At 52.1% G+C, this 16886-nt stretch overlaps 1 protein-coding gene across 1 annotated transcript in view; it reads right to left on the reverse strand.

Annotated features, from left to right (window-relative positions):
* Nucleotides 1-16886, reverse strand: part of DENR (density regulated re-initiation and release factor) — a 46412-nt gene that overhangs the window by 21915 nt on the left and 7611 nt on the right. Inside the window, exon 5 of the mRNA XM_075323078.1 lies at nt 2471-2551. Coding sequence (XP_075179193.1) covers nt 2471-2551 — 81 coding nt within the window. The remainder of the gene's footprint in view (nt 1-2470; nt 2552-16886) is intronic.

Consider the following 16886-nt stretch of genomic DNA (forward strand, 5'->3'; position numbering starts at 1 on the left):
CTTGGCCTTTGAGAGAGCCGAGGGACAAACCCTTGTCCATTCCAGATTGTAGGAATGAAAGAAAAGTGGGTAAGGCAAACGGCTATGGAGGAAAACCGTTATCAGCGCACCAGGATAGGAAGATTTGCCAAGACCTGTAATAGATCTTGGCGGACGTTGGCTTCCTGGCCTGTCTCATGGTGGCAATCACATCCTGAGATAACCCTGAAGACGCTAGGAGCCAGGACTCAATGGCCACACAGTCAGGTTGAGGGCCACAGAATTCAGATGGAAAAACGGGCCTTGTGACAGCAAGTCTGGGCGGTCTGGAAGTGCCCACGGTTGACCCACCGTGAGATGCCACAGATCCGGATACCACGACCGCCTCGGCCAGTCTGGAGCGACGAGAATGGCGCGACGGCAGTCGGACCTGATCTTGCGTAGTACTCTGGGCAGCATCGCCAGAGGGGGAAACACAAAAGGCAGTCGAAACTGCGACCAATCCTGGACTAAAGTGTCCGCTGCCAGAACTTTGTGATCCTAAGACCGTGCCATGAAGGTCGGTACCTTGTTGTTGTGCCGTGACGCCATGAGATCGACGTCCGGCATTCCCCAGCGGCGACAGATCTCTCGAAACACGTCTGGGTGCAGAGACCATTCCCCCCGCGTCCATGCCCTGACGACTGAGAAAATCTGCTTCCCAGTTTTCTACGCCCGGGATGTGAACTGCGGAGATGGTGGAGCCTGTGTCTTCCACCCACTGCAGAATCCGCCGGACTTCCTGGAAGGCATGACGACTGCGAGTGCCGCCTTGGTGGTTGATGTAGGCGACGGCAGTGGCGTTGTCCGACTGTATTCGGATCTGCCTGCCCTCCAGCCACCGATGGAAAGCCAATAGGGCTAGATATACTGCCCTTATCTCCAGGATATTGATCTGAAGGGACGATTCTATCGGAGTCCAGGTTCCTTGAGCCCTGTGGTGGAGAAAATCCGCTCCCCAACCTGACAGGCTCGCGTCCGTGGAGACCACGGCCCAGGATGGGGGTAGGAAGGATTTTCTCCGAGACAGAGATGTGGGTAGGAGCCACCACTGAAGTGATGTTTTGGTTGCAAGGGAAAGAGATGTTCTTGTCGAGGGAAGCCGCACTCTTGTCCCATTTGCGAAGAATGTCCCATTGGAGTGGCCGTAGATGGAATTGCGCGAACGGCACTGCCTCCATAGCTGCAACCATCTTTCAAGTTGCAGGGCCCGGTCCCTGGGGTTGAAGAGGCTCCGGTCCGACAGGTTCCACCAGGGGCTGCGGATGGAGCACGGTCCCAGCAAATGGATGACCGCTCAGGATCCCACTTCTCCCAGAGCCGCATAAGGGATGGTGAAGGAGACGGCATGTGGCTCCAGCCTCCGTACCCGCAATGGGTACCTCAACCTTAACAGCACCGCCGACATAGTGGGGTGAGAAGGGAACATGCCGGGGACCCCGTGGGGGTCCTCTTTTCTTCCATCCGACATAACTATGTATGAGAATGCATGAGTGGATGTGTGCCTCCTTCCACACAAAGCATAAAACTGAGGAGCCCGTGGTCCACGGGAGGGTGTATAGGCAGAGGGGAGAAGTTACACTTTTTAAAGTGTAATACTTTGTGTGGCCTCCAGAGGCTGAAGCTATACACCCAATTGTCTGGGTCTCCCAATGGAGCGACAAAGAAAAGGTGAATGATCCACTGCCCTGCTTAAAATTAAATCAACCTGCCAAACCCTACCACCCCGACATCTGCTGGCCGACTTAGGCCAGTTTGGTTTACATGGTAAAATTATTCCCAAAACTTTATTAACAAATTAATATGGGACTAAATGTGTCTGTCACCACACTATTTTAATGTTAGCGTATGTATAAAGAGAATGATCACACATGAGCGCTTTACATCCATCAGTAGCTGACAGATGCCTTGTGCGTTGGCTTTTACCATTCATTCACTGGTGCAGTTGGAAGTAGCCGATTTCTGAGCCAAAAAAGTGGTGAAATTAAAGGGGTTTCTGCTACTTGGACAACTCATTTTTATTGTATTCAATAGTGTTAAAACACACACCCCGCCTTCACCCAAAAAAAAGGGTAGATACTCCTCTCCTACACCCGAACTCCTACACCCGCACAGTTTCCTCAGTCAGTGTTTCGTTTGAGGGACGTGGGCAAACTGCAGCCCATTCAGGGTCACTGGTTGTGGCATAAGCCGAATGCCAGGAGAACCAGTGTATATACACTGGCCGCTGATGCAATAGTGTAGGAGGCGAATAATTTTTTATTTTACAAGGTGGACTACAGAATTCAAGAGGTTGTCCAAGTAGAGTACCATGCAATATACAGCATTTGACTATAATGAAGGAATTTATATGTAGAATAAAGAATCCATACACTTTATTCTTTATGCAGCAATCTTTAAAAATACAAACAAACCATTCAACATGTTTTCCTCATTAGAAATTATGCTGTACCTCTTTTTTGTTTCTTCTTCTCCTCCTCTTCACCTATTGGACCCAAGCCCTCACCAGGAGTTTCTTGTTTGGGAGAGTTTCCTAAAAGAAAAAAGAAAAGAAGGGAATTTTGTTACTTACCGTAAATTCCTTTTCTTCTAGCTCTTATTGGGAGACCCAGACGATTGGGGTATAGCTACTGCCCTCTGGAGGCCACACAAAGCACTACATTAAAAGTGCAAGGCCCCTCCCCCTCTGGCTATACCCCCCCCGTGGTATCACGGGTTCTCCAGTTTTAGTGCCAAAGCAAGAAGGAGGAAGCCAATAACTGGTTTAAACAAATTAACTCCGAAAAACATCGGAGAACTGAAAAACCGTTCAACATGAACAACATGTGTACCCGCAAACAACAAAAAAACATCCCGAAGGACAACAGGGCGGGTGCTGGGTCTCCCAATAAGAGCTAGAAGAAAAGGAATTTACGGTAAGTAACAAAATTCCCTTCTTCTTCAGCGCTCTATTGGGAGACCCCCCCCCCCCCCCCCCCCCCCAGACGATTGGGACGTCCAAAAGCTGTCCCTGGGTGGGTAAAGAAATACCTCATGTTAGAGCTGCAAAACAGCCCTCCCCTACGGGGGTGTCACTGCCGCCTGCAGGACTCTTCTACCTAAGCTGGCATCCGCCGAAGCATAGGTATGCACCTGATAATGCTTGGTGAAAGTGTGCAGACTGGACCAGGTAGCTGCCCGGCACACCTGTTGAGCCGAAGCCTGGTGACGTAATGCCCAGGACGCACCCACGGCTCTGGTTGAGTGGGCTTTTAGCCCTGAAGGAACCGGAAGCCCCGCAGAACGGTAGGCCTCTAGAATTGGTTCTTTGATCCATCGAGCCAGGGTGGCTTTAGAAGCCTGCAACCCCTTGCGCGGACCAGCGACAAGGACAAAAAGCGCATCGGCACGGCGCATGGGCGCCGTGCGGGAAATGTAGATTCTGAGTGCTCTCACCAGATCTAGCAAACGTAAGTCCTTTTCATACCGGTGAACCGGATGAGGACAAAACGAAGGCAAGGATATATCCTGATTAAGATGAAAAGAGGATACGACCTTAGGGAGAAACTCCGGAATAGGGCGCAGCACTACCTTGTCCTGGTGGAACACCAGGAAGGGAGCCTTGGATGACAGAGCTGCCAGCTCAGACACTCGCCGAAGCGATGTGATCGCAACAAGAAACGCCACTTTCTGTGACAGCCGAGAAAAGGAAACTTCCTTCAGAGGCTCGAAGGGCGGCTTCTGGAGAGCAACTAGTACCCTGTTCAGATCCCATGGATCTAACGGCCGCTTGTACGGGGGCACAATATGACAGACCCCCTGCAGGAACGTGCGCACCTTAGAAAGACGTGCTAGACGCTTCTGAAAAAACACGGATAGTGCCGAAACTTGCCCTTTAAGGGAGCTGAGCGACAAGCCCTTTTCTAACCCCGATTGCAGGAAGGAAAGAAACTTGGGCAATGCAAATGGCCAGGGAGACACTCCCTGAGCAGAGCACCAGGCTAAGAAAATCTTCCACGTTCTGTGGTAGATCTTAGCCGAATTCGACTTTCTAGCTTGTCTCATTGTGGCAACGACTCCTTGAGATAATCCTGCAGATGCTAGGATCCAGGACTCAATGGCCACACAGTCAGGTTCAGGGCCGCAGAATTCTGATGGAAAAACGGCCCTTGGGACAGTAAGTCTGGTCGGTCTGGCAGTGACCACGGTCGACCGATCGTGAGATGCCACAGATCCGGATACCACGACCTCCTCGGCCAATCTGGAGCGACGAGTATGATGCGGCTGCACTCGGATCTGATCTTGCGTAGCACTCTGGGCAAGAGCGCCAGAGGCGGAAACACGTATGGGAGCTGAAACTGCGACCAATCTTGAACCAAGGCGTCTGCCGCCAGAGCTCTTTGATCGCGCGACCTCGCCATGAATGCCGGGACCTTGTTGTTGTGCCGGGATGCCATTAGGTCGACGTCCGGCACTCCCCAGCGGCGACAGATTTCCTGAAACACGTCCGGGTGAAGGGACCATTCCCCTGCGTCCATGCCCTGGCGACTGAGGAAGTCTGCTTCCCAGTTTTCTACGCCTGGGATGTGAACCGCGGATATGGTGGATGCTCTGTCCTCCACCCACATTAGAATGCGCCGGACTTCTTGGAAGGCTTGCCGACTGCGCGTCCCTCCTTGGTGGTTGATGTATGCCACCGCTGTGGAGTTGTCCGATTGGATTCGGATCTGCTTTCCTTCCAACCACTGTTGGAAGGCCAGTAGAGCAAGATACACTGCTCTGATCTCCAGAACATTGATCTGAAGGGTGGACTCCTGCGGAGTCCACGTCCCCTGAGCCCTGTGGTGGAGAAATACTGCTCCCCACCCTGACAGACTCGCATCTGTCGTGACTACTGCCCAGGATGGGGGCAGGAAGGATCTTCCCTGAGACAATGAGGTGGGAAGGAGCCACCATTGTAGGGAGTCCTTGGCCGTCTGGGAAAGCGAGACTTTCCTGTCCAGGGACGTTGACTTCCCGTCCCATTGGCGGAGAATGTCCCATTGAAGTGGGCGCAGATGAAACTGCGCAAAGGGAACTGCTTCCATGGCCGCCACCATCTTCCCTAGGAAATGCATGAGGCGCCGCAAGGGATGCAACTGGCCCTGCAGAAGAGATTGCACCCCTGTCTGTAGTGACCGCTGCTTGTTCAGCGGAAGCTTCACTATCGCTGCTAGAGTATGAAACTCCATGCCAAGATACGTTAGTGATTGAGTCGGTGATAGGATCGACTTTGGAAAGTTGATGATCCATCCGAAAGACTGTAGGGTCTCCAGCGTAGCATTCAGGCTGTGCTGACATGCCTCTTGAGAGGGAGCTTTGACCAATAAATCGTCTAGGTAAGGGATCACCGAGTGTCCCTGAGAGTGCAAGACTGCTACCACCGCCGCCATGACCTTGGTGAAGACCCGTGGGGCTGTTGCCAGACCAAATGGCAGAGCTACGAACTGAAAATGGTCGTCTCCTATCACAAAACGTAGAAAACGTTGATGTTCTGTAGCAATTGGCACGTGGAGATAAGCATCTTTGATGTCTATTGAGGCAAGGAAGTCTCCTCTGGACATTGAGGCAATGACAGAACGCAGGGTTTCCATCCGGAACTTCCTGGCGTGCACATGTTTGTTGAGCCGTTTTAGGTCCAGAACAGGACGGAACGAGCCGTCCTTTTTTGGAACCACAAAGAGATTGGAGTAAAACCCTTGCCCTTGTTCCTGAGGAGGGACTGGGATCACCACTCCTTCCGCTCTTAAGGAGCCCACCGCCTGCAGCAGAGCATCTGCTCGGTCTGGATGTGGGGAGGTTCTGAAGAACCGAGCTGGAGGACGAGAATTGAACTCGATTCTGTACCCGCGAGACAAAATGTCCGTCACCCACCGGTCTTTGACCTGTGACATCCAAATGCCGGAAAAGCGGGAGAGCCTGCCCCCGACCGGCGATGCGGAGGGAGGGGGCTGGAAGTCATGAGGTAGCCGCTTTGGAAGCGGTACCTCCATTTGCTTTCTTGGGGCGCGTGTGAGCCCGCCACGAATCTGAGTTTCTTTGCGTCCTCTGAGTCCCTTTGGACGAGGTAAATGGTGTCTTGCCCGAACCTTGAAAGGACTGAAACCTCTGCTGCCACTTTTTCTGCTGAGGTTTGGTTGTTCTGGGTTGTGGTAAAGAGGAGTCTTTACCCTTAGACTGCTTAATGATATCAGCCAATGGCTCGCCAAACAGTCTATCTCTAGATAAAGGCAAACTGGTTAAACATTTTTTGGAACCAGCATCTGCTTTCCAGTCCTTTAACCACAAGGCTCTGCGCAAAACTACCGAATTGGCGGACGCCATTGAGGTGCGACTGGTAGATTCTAGGACCGCATTGATAGCGTAAGACGCAAACGCCGACATCTGCGTGGTAAGGTGCGCCACTTGCGGCACTGCTGGATGTATGATAGCATCCACTTTTGCTAAGCCAGCTGAAATAGCCTGGAGTGCCCATACGGCTGCGAATGCCGGAGCAAACGACGCGCCGATAGCTTCATAGACAGATTTTAACCAAAGGTCCATCTGTCTGTCATTGGCATCTTTAAGTGAAGCGCCATCCTCCACTGCAACTATGGACCTAGCTGCGAGTTTGGAAATCGGGGGGTCTACCTTTGGACACTGTGTCCAGCGCTTGACCACCTCAGGAGGGAAAGGGAAACGCGTATCTTTAGATCGTTTAGAGAAACGCCTTTCTGGGTGAGCGTCGTGCTTCTGGATTGATTCTCTGAAGTCAGCGTGATCCAACAAAGCACTCAATTTACGCTTGGGATAAAGGAAACGAAACTTCTCCTGCTCCGCAGCCGCCTCTTCTGCTGAAGGGGCTGGGGGAGAAATATCCAACAGCCTATTGATGGCTGAGATAAGGTCGTTTACCATGGCATCCCCATCAGGGGTATCCAGGTTGAGAGGGGTTCCAGGAATGGATTCCTGATCACTCTCATCAGACACATCACAGGGAGACTGATTGCGCTGAGACCCTGAGCAGTGTGATGACGTCGAGGGTCTTTCCCAGCGAGCTCGCTTAGGGTGGCTGGGGCTATCATCTGAGTCATAATCCTCGGCCTGTGAAGCCGGGGACCCCCCTGTGGGCTGGATTAATTCCAAGTGAGGGGGACCTGAGGACAGAGGCCTCGCCGTGCCCAAAGACTGAGCCCCATGCATAGATTGCAAGGTTTCAAGGATTTTTGCCATAGAGACAGACATATTATCAGCAAAAACTGCAAAGTCTGTCCCTGTCACCGGGGCAGGACTTACAGGCGTCTCAGCCTGGGTCACTCTCCCTCCTGACTCCGGCTGGCGAAGCAGCACCGGGTCGGAGCATTGCACACAATGGGGGTCATCGGAGCCTGCTGGTAGATTAGCCCCACATGCAGCACCCGCAGTATACACAGCCCTAGCCTTGGCAGCCTTGCGTTTTGAGGATGGCATGTTGTTGCTTCCACAGAGTGGTCTGGGAGATGCAGCCAGAAGCGACCTCACAGTGCAAGAAATACAATATCTCTATATCCTACACAGTACACCGATACACCGTGGGGCACTAGAGGGACCAGCACAGAAAAAACGCTTACCGCCCGCTTAAAAAGCGGGTGTGTGGTCGCCAGATAGCCCCTAGTCCAGGTCTCCCAGAGCCTTGCGTCCTTCCTCCAGCCAGACTGCATGTAATGGCTGCCGGCGTCCTGAGAGAGAAGGGGGGCGGGCCCTGGGCATTCCTGGCTAAGAGCGGGAAGCCTGCTTCCTTCTGTGCCTAGTGTGAGGGCTGGAGCATGTAAATCAGGCTCCAGCCCTCGTCGCTGCTAGCGAACAGCGTCTCTCCCCTACCCTGAATGACAGGGTGGGGGCGGGAACGAATCGGAGCTGCCGGCGTCCTAGGCCCAAAAAGCCGGGGACTCAATTTATAACCGCCGCCGCCGTAAAAGCGCGGACGGCGGATCCCCGGCGCACCACAAGTCACAGCAGCGCCGCCCGGTCCAGAGGGGGTCGGCGCTGCGTTCCCATACACAAAAAATCCCCCAGTAATCTGTAGGGACACTAACTCCAACGTTGCGGTCCCCGGCGCACTACAACACCCAGCCAGCCCGGAGTGTGTCTGTGCCTGCCGGGGACACAGAGTACCTGTATGATGCAGGGCCTGTCCCTGATCGTACTCCTGCTCCGAATCCATCAGGTTCTAATGGGTCTGTGGATGGAGCCCGGCGTCAGAGCTGAGAGGCCGGCAGGATCCCACTTCCACAGAGCCCTACCAGGGGATGTGGAAGGAAAACAGCATGTCAGGCTCCAGCCCTGTACCAGCAATAGGTACCTCAACCTTACAACACCATCCAGGGGTGAGAAGGGAGCATGCTGGGGACACTATATGTGTCCTCTTTTCTTCCATCCGAAATAGTCAGCAGCTGCTGCTGACTAAAATCTGTGGAGCTATGCATGGAATGTCTGACCTCCTTCGCACACAAAGCTAAAACTGGAGAACCCGTGATACCACGGGGGGGGTATAGCCAGAGGGGGAGGGGCCTTGCACTTTTAATGTAGTGCTTTGTGTGGCCTCCAGAGGGCAGTAGCTATACCCCAATCGTCTGGGTCTCCCAATAGAGCGCTGAAGAAAAAAAAATTGTTGTTACCATGTAATATGCACAGGAAATTTTGGCCATTCTCTTGCAGGATAACCAAGGGAGGGAGGGATGGATGGATGGATGGATGGATGGATGGATGGATGGATGGATAGAGAGAGAGAGTGTGTGTGTGTGTGTAAAACATAAATGTAAAAAAAACAGAGGAGGGATTCAAACCAAAAGGCATGTTTAGTAGGTGGATGGAGATTTCTAACTTCTACTCCTAATCAATTACTTCACTGAGGTTTTAAGAATGTTGTAGAATTGAAATAAAAAAAAAAACAAACGAATTTTTCGAACTATAAGACTAGATAGAAAAAAAAAAATATATATATATATATATATATATATATATATATATATTAGGAAAAACATTTTTCCTATTAATTACACTCTAGGGAAGTTTTAAAGGGGAGGGGGTCATTATCACTAATTTTAATATACTAGGGTAGGATAGGAAGGTAGTAAATCTATTGTTAGTGTCTTTCTGCAGTGTACAGATCATACACACGCGGCCCCGCTACACGCCCATATAGACACACGCGGCCCCGCTACACGCCCATATAGTTCCCGAAATTCCTAGTGCAGAAGGTCCTTCAGTTGCACGGCTACTGCAGCCTCACTTCCCGGTCCAGTAAACTTCCTCTCCACTGATCACATAGATCAGTGTGGAGTCAGAAGAGGGCAGCACTCTGAGCGGGTAGGGCGCAACGTTTGTGTTCTCTTCCATCAAAAAAATAGCTACCTCTGGATTAAAGACACACATACACGCAGTTGAAGCATGCTGCGTCCAAAACGCTGCAAACACTAATCGTGGGAACGCACCCTTATAGGTCGAAAAGAAGGGAATTTTGTTTACTTACCGTAAATTCCTTTTCTTCTAGCTCCAATTGGGAGACCCAGACAATTGGGTGTATAGCTTCTGCCTCCGGAGGCCACACAAAGTATTACACTTTAAAAAGTGTAACCCCTCCCCTCTGCCTATACACCCCCCGTGCATCACGGGCTCCTCAGTTTTGGTGCAAAAGCAAGAAGGAGTAAAAGTTATAAATTGGTTTAAAGTAAATTCAATCCGAAGGAATTTCGGAGAACTGAAACCATTCAACATGGACAACATGTGTACACAAAGAACAACAGGCCGAAGGGAACAGGGGCGGGTGCTGGGTCTCCCAATTGGAGCTAGAAGAAAAGGAATTTACGGTAAGTAAACAAAATTCCCTTCTTCTTTTGCGCTCCATTGGGAGACCCAGACAATTGGGACGTCCAAAAGCAGTCCCTGGGTGGGTAAAATAATACCTCGTAATAGAGCCGTACCACGGCCCTTTCCTACAGGTGGGCAACCGCCGCCTGAAGGACTTGCCTACCTAGGCTGGCATCCGCCGAAGCATAGGTATGCAACTGATAGTGTTTCGTGAAAGTGTGCAGGCTCGACCAGGTAGCCGCCTGACACACCTGCTGAGCCGTAGCCTGGTGCCGCAAAGCCCAGGACGCACCCACGGCTCTGGTAGAATGGGCTTTCAGCCCAGAGGGAACCGGAAGCCCAGAAGATCGATAAGCTTCGAGAATTGGTTCCTTGATCCACCGAGCCAGGGTTGATTTCGAAGCCTGTGACCCTTTACGCTGGCCAGCGACAAGGACAAAGAGTGCATCCGAACGGCGCAGGGGCGCCGTACGAGAAATGTAGAGTCTGAGTGCTCTCACCAGATCTAACAAGTGCAGATCCTTTTCACACTGGTGAACTGGATGAGGACAAAAAGAGGGTAAGGAGATATCCTGATTGAGATGAAAGGGGGATACCACCTTAGGTAGAAATTCCGGAACCGGACGCAGAACCACCTTGTCCTGGTGAAACACCAGGAAAGGGGCTTTGCATGACAGCGCTGCTAGCTCAGACACTCTCCGAAGTGATGTGACTGCTACTAGGAAGACCACTTTCTGTGAAAGGCGTGAAAGAGAAATATCCTTCATTGGCTCGAAAGGTGGTTTCTGAAGAGCCATCAGTACCCTGTTCAGATCCCAGGGTTCTAACGGCCGCTTGTAAGGAGGGACTATGTGACAAACCCCCTGCAGGAACGTGCGTACCTGTGGAAGTCTGGCCAGGCGCTTCTGAAAAAACACCGAGAGCGCTGAGACTTGTCCCTTAAGAGAGCCGAGCGACAACCCTTTTTCCAATCCTGATTGAAGGAAGGAAAGAAAAGTGGGCAAGGCAAATGGCCAGGGAGAAAAACCCTGATCAGAGCACCAAGATAGGAATATCCTCCACGTCCTGTGGTAGATCTTGGCGGACGTTGGTTTCCTAGCCTGTCTCATAGTGGCAATGACCTCTTGAGATAACCCTGAAGACGCTAGGATCCAGGACTCAATGGCCACACAGTCAGGTTGAGGGCCGCAGAATTCAGATGGAAAAACGGCCCTTGAGACAGCAAGTCTGGTCGGTCTGGTAGTGGCCACGGTTGACCCACCGTGAGATGCCACAGATCTGGGTACCACGACCTCCTTGGCCAGTCTGGAGCGACGAGGATGGCGCGGCGACAGTCGGACCTGATCTTGCGTAACAGTCTGGGCAACAGTGCCAGAGGAGGAAACACATAAGGGAGCTGAAACTGCGACCAATCCTGAACTAAGGCGTCTGCCGCCAGAGCTCTGTGATCTTGAGACCGTGCCATGAATGTTGGGACCTTGTTGTGCCGTGACGCCATTAGGTCGACGTCCGGCATCCCCCAGCGGCAACAGATCTCCTGAAACACGTCCGGGTGAAGGGACCATTCCCCCGCGTCCATGCCCTGGCGACTGAGAAAGTCTGCTTCCCAGTTTTCTACACCCGGGATGTGAACTGCGGATATGGTGGAGGCCGTGGCTTCCACCCACATAAGAATCCGCCGGACTTCCTGGAAGGCTTGCCGACTGCGTGTTCCCCCTTGGTGGTTGATGTATGCCACCGCTGTGGAGTTGTCCGACTGAATTCGGATTTGCTGGCCTTCCAGCCACGGCTGGAACGCCTTTAGGGCAAGATACACTGCCCTTATCTCCAGAACATTGATCTGAAGGGAGGACTCTGTCGGAGTCCAGGTTCCCTGAGCCCTGTGGTGGAGAAATACCGCTCCCCACCCTGACAGGCTCGCGTCCGTCGTGACCACAGCCCATGATGGGGGAAGGAAGGATTTCCCCCCCGACAGAGAAGTGGGGAGAAGCCACCAATGAAGGGAAGCCTTGGCTGCCCGTGAAAGGGAGACGTTCCTGTCGAGGGACGTCGACTTCCTGTCCCATTTTCGGAGAATGTCCCATTGAAGAGGACGCAGATGAAACTGCGCAAAAGGAACTGCCTCCATTGCTGCTACCATCTTCCCTAGGAAGTGCATGAAGCGCCTCAGGGGGTGTGACTGGCCTTGAAGGAGAGATCGCACCCCTGTCTGTAGTGAACGCTGTTTGTCCAGCGGAAGCTTCACTATCGCTGGAAGAGTATGAAACTCCATGCCAAGATATGTCAGAGATTGGGCCGGTGTCAGATTTGACTTTGGAAAATTGATGATCCACCCGAAACTCTGGAGAGTCTCCAGAGCAATGTTCAGGCTGTGTTGGCATGCCACTTGAGTGGGTGCCTTGACAAGCAGATCGTCTAAGTAAGGGATCACCGAGTGTCCCTGAGAGTGTAGGACTGCTACCACTGCTGCCATGACCTTGGTGAAGACCCGTGGGGCTGTCGCCAGGCCGAAAGGTAGTGCCACGAACTGAAGATGTTCGTCTCCTATGGCGAAACGCAGGAAGCGCTGATGCTCTGGTGCAATTGGTACGTGGAGATAAGCATCTTTGATGTCGATTGATGCTAGGAAATCTCCTTGGGACATTGAGGAGATGACGGAGCGGAGCGATTCCATCCGGAACCGCCTGGTTTTTACGTGTTTGTTGAGCAGTTTTAGGTCCAGAACAGGACGGAAGGATCCGTCCTTTTTCGGTACCACAAACAAGTTGGAGTAAAAACCGTGACCCTGTTGCTGAAGAGGCACAGGGATCACCACCCCTTCCGCCTTCAGAGTGCACACCGCCTGAAGAAGAGCATCGGCTCTCTCGGGGGGCGGGGATGTTCTGAAAAAACGAGTCGGAGGACGAGAGCTGAGCTCTATCCTGTAACCGTGGGATAGAATGTCTCTCACCCATCGGTCTTTTACCTGTGGCAGCCAGGCATCGCAAAAGCGGGAAAGCCTGCCACCGACCGAGGATGCGGTGTGAGGAGGCCGAAAGTCATGAGGAGGCCGCCTTGGGAGCGGTTCCTCCGGCGGTCTTTTTAGGACGTGACTTAGACCGCCATGCATCGGAGTTCCTCTGATCCTTTTGAGGCCTTTTGGACGAGGAGAACTGAGACCTTCCCGCGGGCCGAAAGGACCGAAACCTCGATTGTACCTTCCGTGGTTGAGGTCTGTTTGGTTTGGACTGGGGTAAGGAAGAGTCCTTTCCCTTGGATTGTTTAATGATTTCATCCAATCGTTCACCAAACAGGCGGTCGCCAGAAAATGGCAAACCGGTTAAGAACTTTTTGGAAGCGGAGTCTGCCTTCCATTCACGTAACCACATGGCCCTGCGGACTGCCACCGAATTGGCGGATGCTACCGCTGTACGGCTCGTAGAGTCCAGGACCGCATTAATGGCGTAGGACGCAAACGCCGACGCCTGAGAGGTTAAGGACACCACTTGCGGAGCAGATGTACGTGTGACTGCATTAATCTGCGCATGACAAGCTGAGATAGCTTGGAGTGCCCATACGGCTGCGAATGCTGGAGCAAAAGACGCGCCGATAGCTTCATAGATGGATTTCAACCAGAGCTCCATCTGTCTGTCAGTGGCATCTTTGAGTGAAGCCCCATCTTCCACTGCAACTATGGATCTAGCCGCCAGTCTGGAGACAGGAGGATCCACCTTAGGACACTGAGCCCAGCCCTTGACAACGTCAGGGGGGGAAGGGATAACGTGTATCCTTAAGGCGCTTGGAAAAACGCTTATCTGGACAAGCTCGGTGTTTCTGGACTGCCTCTCTGAAGTCAGAGTGATCCAGAAACATACTCAATGGACGCTTGGGAGACCTGAAACGGAATTTCTCCTGCTGAGAAGCTGACTCCTCAATTGTAGGAGCTGGTGGAGAAATATCCAACACCTGATTGATGGTTGCTATAAGGTCATTCACTATGGCGTCACCATCAGGTGTATCCAGGTTAAGCGCAGTCTCAGGATCAGAATCCTGATCTGCTACCTCCGCTTCATCATCCAGAGAGTCCTCCTGCTGAGACCCTGAACAGTGTGATGAAGTCGAGGGAATTTCCCAGCGACCCCGCTTAGGCGGCCTGGGACTGCGGTCCATGTCAGAGACCTCACCCTGGGACCCATGGGTCACCCCAGGAGCACTCTGCAGCTCCAATTGAGGGGGGCCTGGGGTCAATGATTGAACAGTGCCCGGGGCCTGAGTCACCGGTCTGGACTGTAAGGCTTCTAGTATCCTAGCAGACCATTTATCCATAGTCTCAGACAGTTTGTCAGCAAACACTGCAAACTCCGTCCCTGTCACCTGGACAGTGGTAGCAGGTGGTTCCACCTGGGCCACCAGAAGCAGAGGCTCCGGCTGAGTAAGTGCCACAGGGGCCGAGCATTGCACACAATGAGGGTCCGTGGAACCTGCCGGTAGTATAGCCGCACATGAGGTACAGGTTGCAAAGTAAGCCTGTGCTTTGGTACCCTTGCTATTTGCAGACGACATGCTGTTGTCTCCTCTGAGTACAATCCAGGAGGGTATATAGTCAAAAATCAACAGTGCGACAGTACAGTGTAAATGTATAGCATATAAGCATATATATATATATATGTACACTTCTGCACTTAGTGGGGCCAGCACCTCAGGTGCTGCTTACCGACCGCTCAAAGCGGTTGTGTGATCACCAGATTCCCTGCCTGAGCCTCCCAGAGCCTGTTGTCTCTCCTCTCCAGCGTTAGAAGTGCTGACAGGAATGGCTGCCGGCGTTCTGTGGAGAGGAGGGGGCCTTGGGCGTGCCCTAGAAAGTGCGGGAATCTGGAGCCCCAGTGTGCTGTATGAGGGGGGAGGAGGATACAAAGTATGCTCCAACCCTCAGCACTAACGTCCTGTGCAGCGTCCCGCCCTTCCCCTGACTGGCAGGCCTGGGGGCGGGAATATGCGATACTAGGCCGCAAAAGCCGGGGACTAAAGTAATAAGCGCGGCCGGCATATAAGCGCAGTCGACGCGGTAGTCCCCGGCGCACAAACACACCCAGCAGTGCTGAAGTGTATATGGCCACCAGCGCTACATGCGCGGTTCCCACGGGGACACAGAGTACCTCACAGCGCGGCCGGCGCGGTAGTCCCCGGCGCACTAACACACCCAGCAGTGCTGCAGTGTGTGTGGCATCAGCGCTCTATGCGCGGTCCCCACAGGGACACAGAGTACCTCACAGTAGCAGGGCCTTGTCCCTGTCGATACTCGGCTCCTGTCAGCAGATTCCCCAGGGGCTGCGGAGGGAGCACGGTCTCATGTGCCTGGAGACCGATTAGGATCCCACTTCACCCAGAGCCCATTAAGGGATGGGGAAGGAAAACAGCATGTGGGCTCCAGCCTCTGTACCCGCAATGGGTACCTCAACCTTAACAACACCGCCGACAAGAGTGGGGTGAGAAGGGAGCATGCTGGGGGCCCTGTTATGGGCCCTCTTTTCTTCCATCCGACATAGTCAGCAGCTGCTGCTGACTAAGATGTGGAGCTATGCGTGGATGTCAGCCTCCTTCGCACAAAGCATAAAAACTGAGGAGCCCGTGATGCACGGGGGGTGTATAGGCAGAAGGGGAGGGGCTTTACACTTTTAAGTGTAATACTTTGTGTGGCCTCCGGAGGCAGAAGCTATACACCCAATTGTCTGGGTCTCCCAATGGAGCGCAAAAGAAATACGTCATATGAGATAGCTGTAACTTAATTATAAATAGGCTTAATCTACATAAACTAAAAAGCCTCAGAAAAAAACAAATAAGTTAATATAGCATATATGATATGATATATGGTACAGTAAAAGAAATTTAGCGAGTGCACAGAACCTCCAAACACTGCACTGAAAAGGTGGGAGCATAGCAGTAAATCAGCAACTTATTAGCGATATACTGTACATCCTAATCATCAGCAAAACAATATTTCCCAGATGAAATGATTGACCAGTGACACAGATCTCATGGTATGAGGTGCTTAGTGCCCACCGTTTGGTGATCTAAGGCGAGATGTGGCACAGGGAACACTTCTTCATAAACAGTAAGACTAGTGATGACAGCGTAATATCGGTGTTGCGCTCAGGATAGGTGTTACGTGATGCAACATTTACACGATGCAAGATTCGTACAACCATTTTATTCCACCCTGCAGATATCTATAGAAACATCAACTCACACCAATTGATTGCTAAGGCTAGTTTCACACTTGCGTTGAACGGCATCCGTTGCATTGAGTTGTGTGACGGATGCAACAGATGTGTTGCATATAGTGATAGTGACACAACGGATCGTACAAAACAACAGAATCTGCTTTTTTTTTTTACAGTTTTACCGGCGGCAGACTATTGTGAACAATCAGCTGATCACCCGGCTGTCGGGCGCTTAGCTGATCGCTCACAGCAGCCAGTCGCTGGGTGCTCAGCTGATCGCTCGGCAGCCAAGAATGTGTGTGGGGTGGGTGGAGCCGATCAGGGCCATGGCGTTAACGGATTCCGCTGTTTTCCAAAAGGGCGGATTGTGACGGAAGGAAAAAAAAACACAAGTGTGAAAGTACCCTGACACGCTAGTTACCATTGCTTTCCTTCGACTGATGTAATTTTGTTCCGCATGAGTGTCAAGATACCCAGCAATTACACTCTACTACAATGTGTGGCCTCTGCTGGATGGAGTCCAACTTATTGCTCAGATTCAGCTGCAGCATTTGTCGTGGTCACGAGAAAACCTGTGAGGCCCTGTGCGCACACTGCGTTTTTTGCCGCAGATTTGCCACGGTTTTTGCTGCAGAAAAGGTGCGTTTTTTGCGCAAACTTCCTGCAGTCCTTCCCCAGCAAAATCTATGAGAAATCCAAAATGCTGTGCGCACACTGAGGTTTTTTTTCCTTACAGGTTTGTAAGCAGCAGCATATCACTTCTTTTTCGCAGGTACCTGAGGTTTTGCCATAGATAATGGTTAAAAACCGCAGGGACCAACC

Source organism: Anomaloglossus baeobatrachus, chromosome 1 (genome assembly GCF_048569485.1).
Source record: "Anomaloglossus baeobatrachus isolate aAnoBae1 chromosome 1, aAnoBae1.hap1, whole genome shotgun sequence".
Classification (NCBI taxonomy): Eukaryota; Metazoa; Chordata; class Amphibia; order Anura; family Aromobatidae; genus Anomaloglossus; species Anomaloglossus baeobatrachus.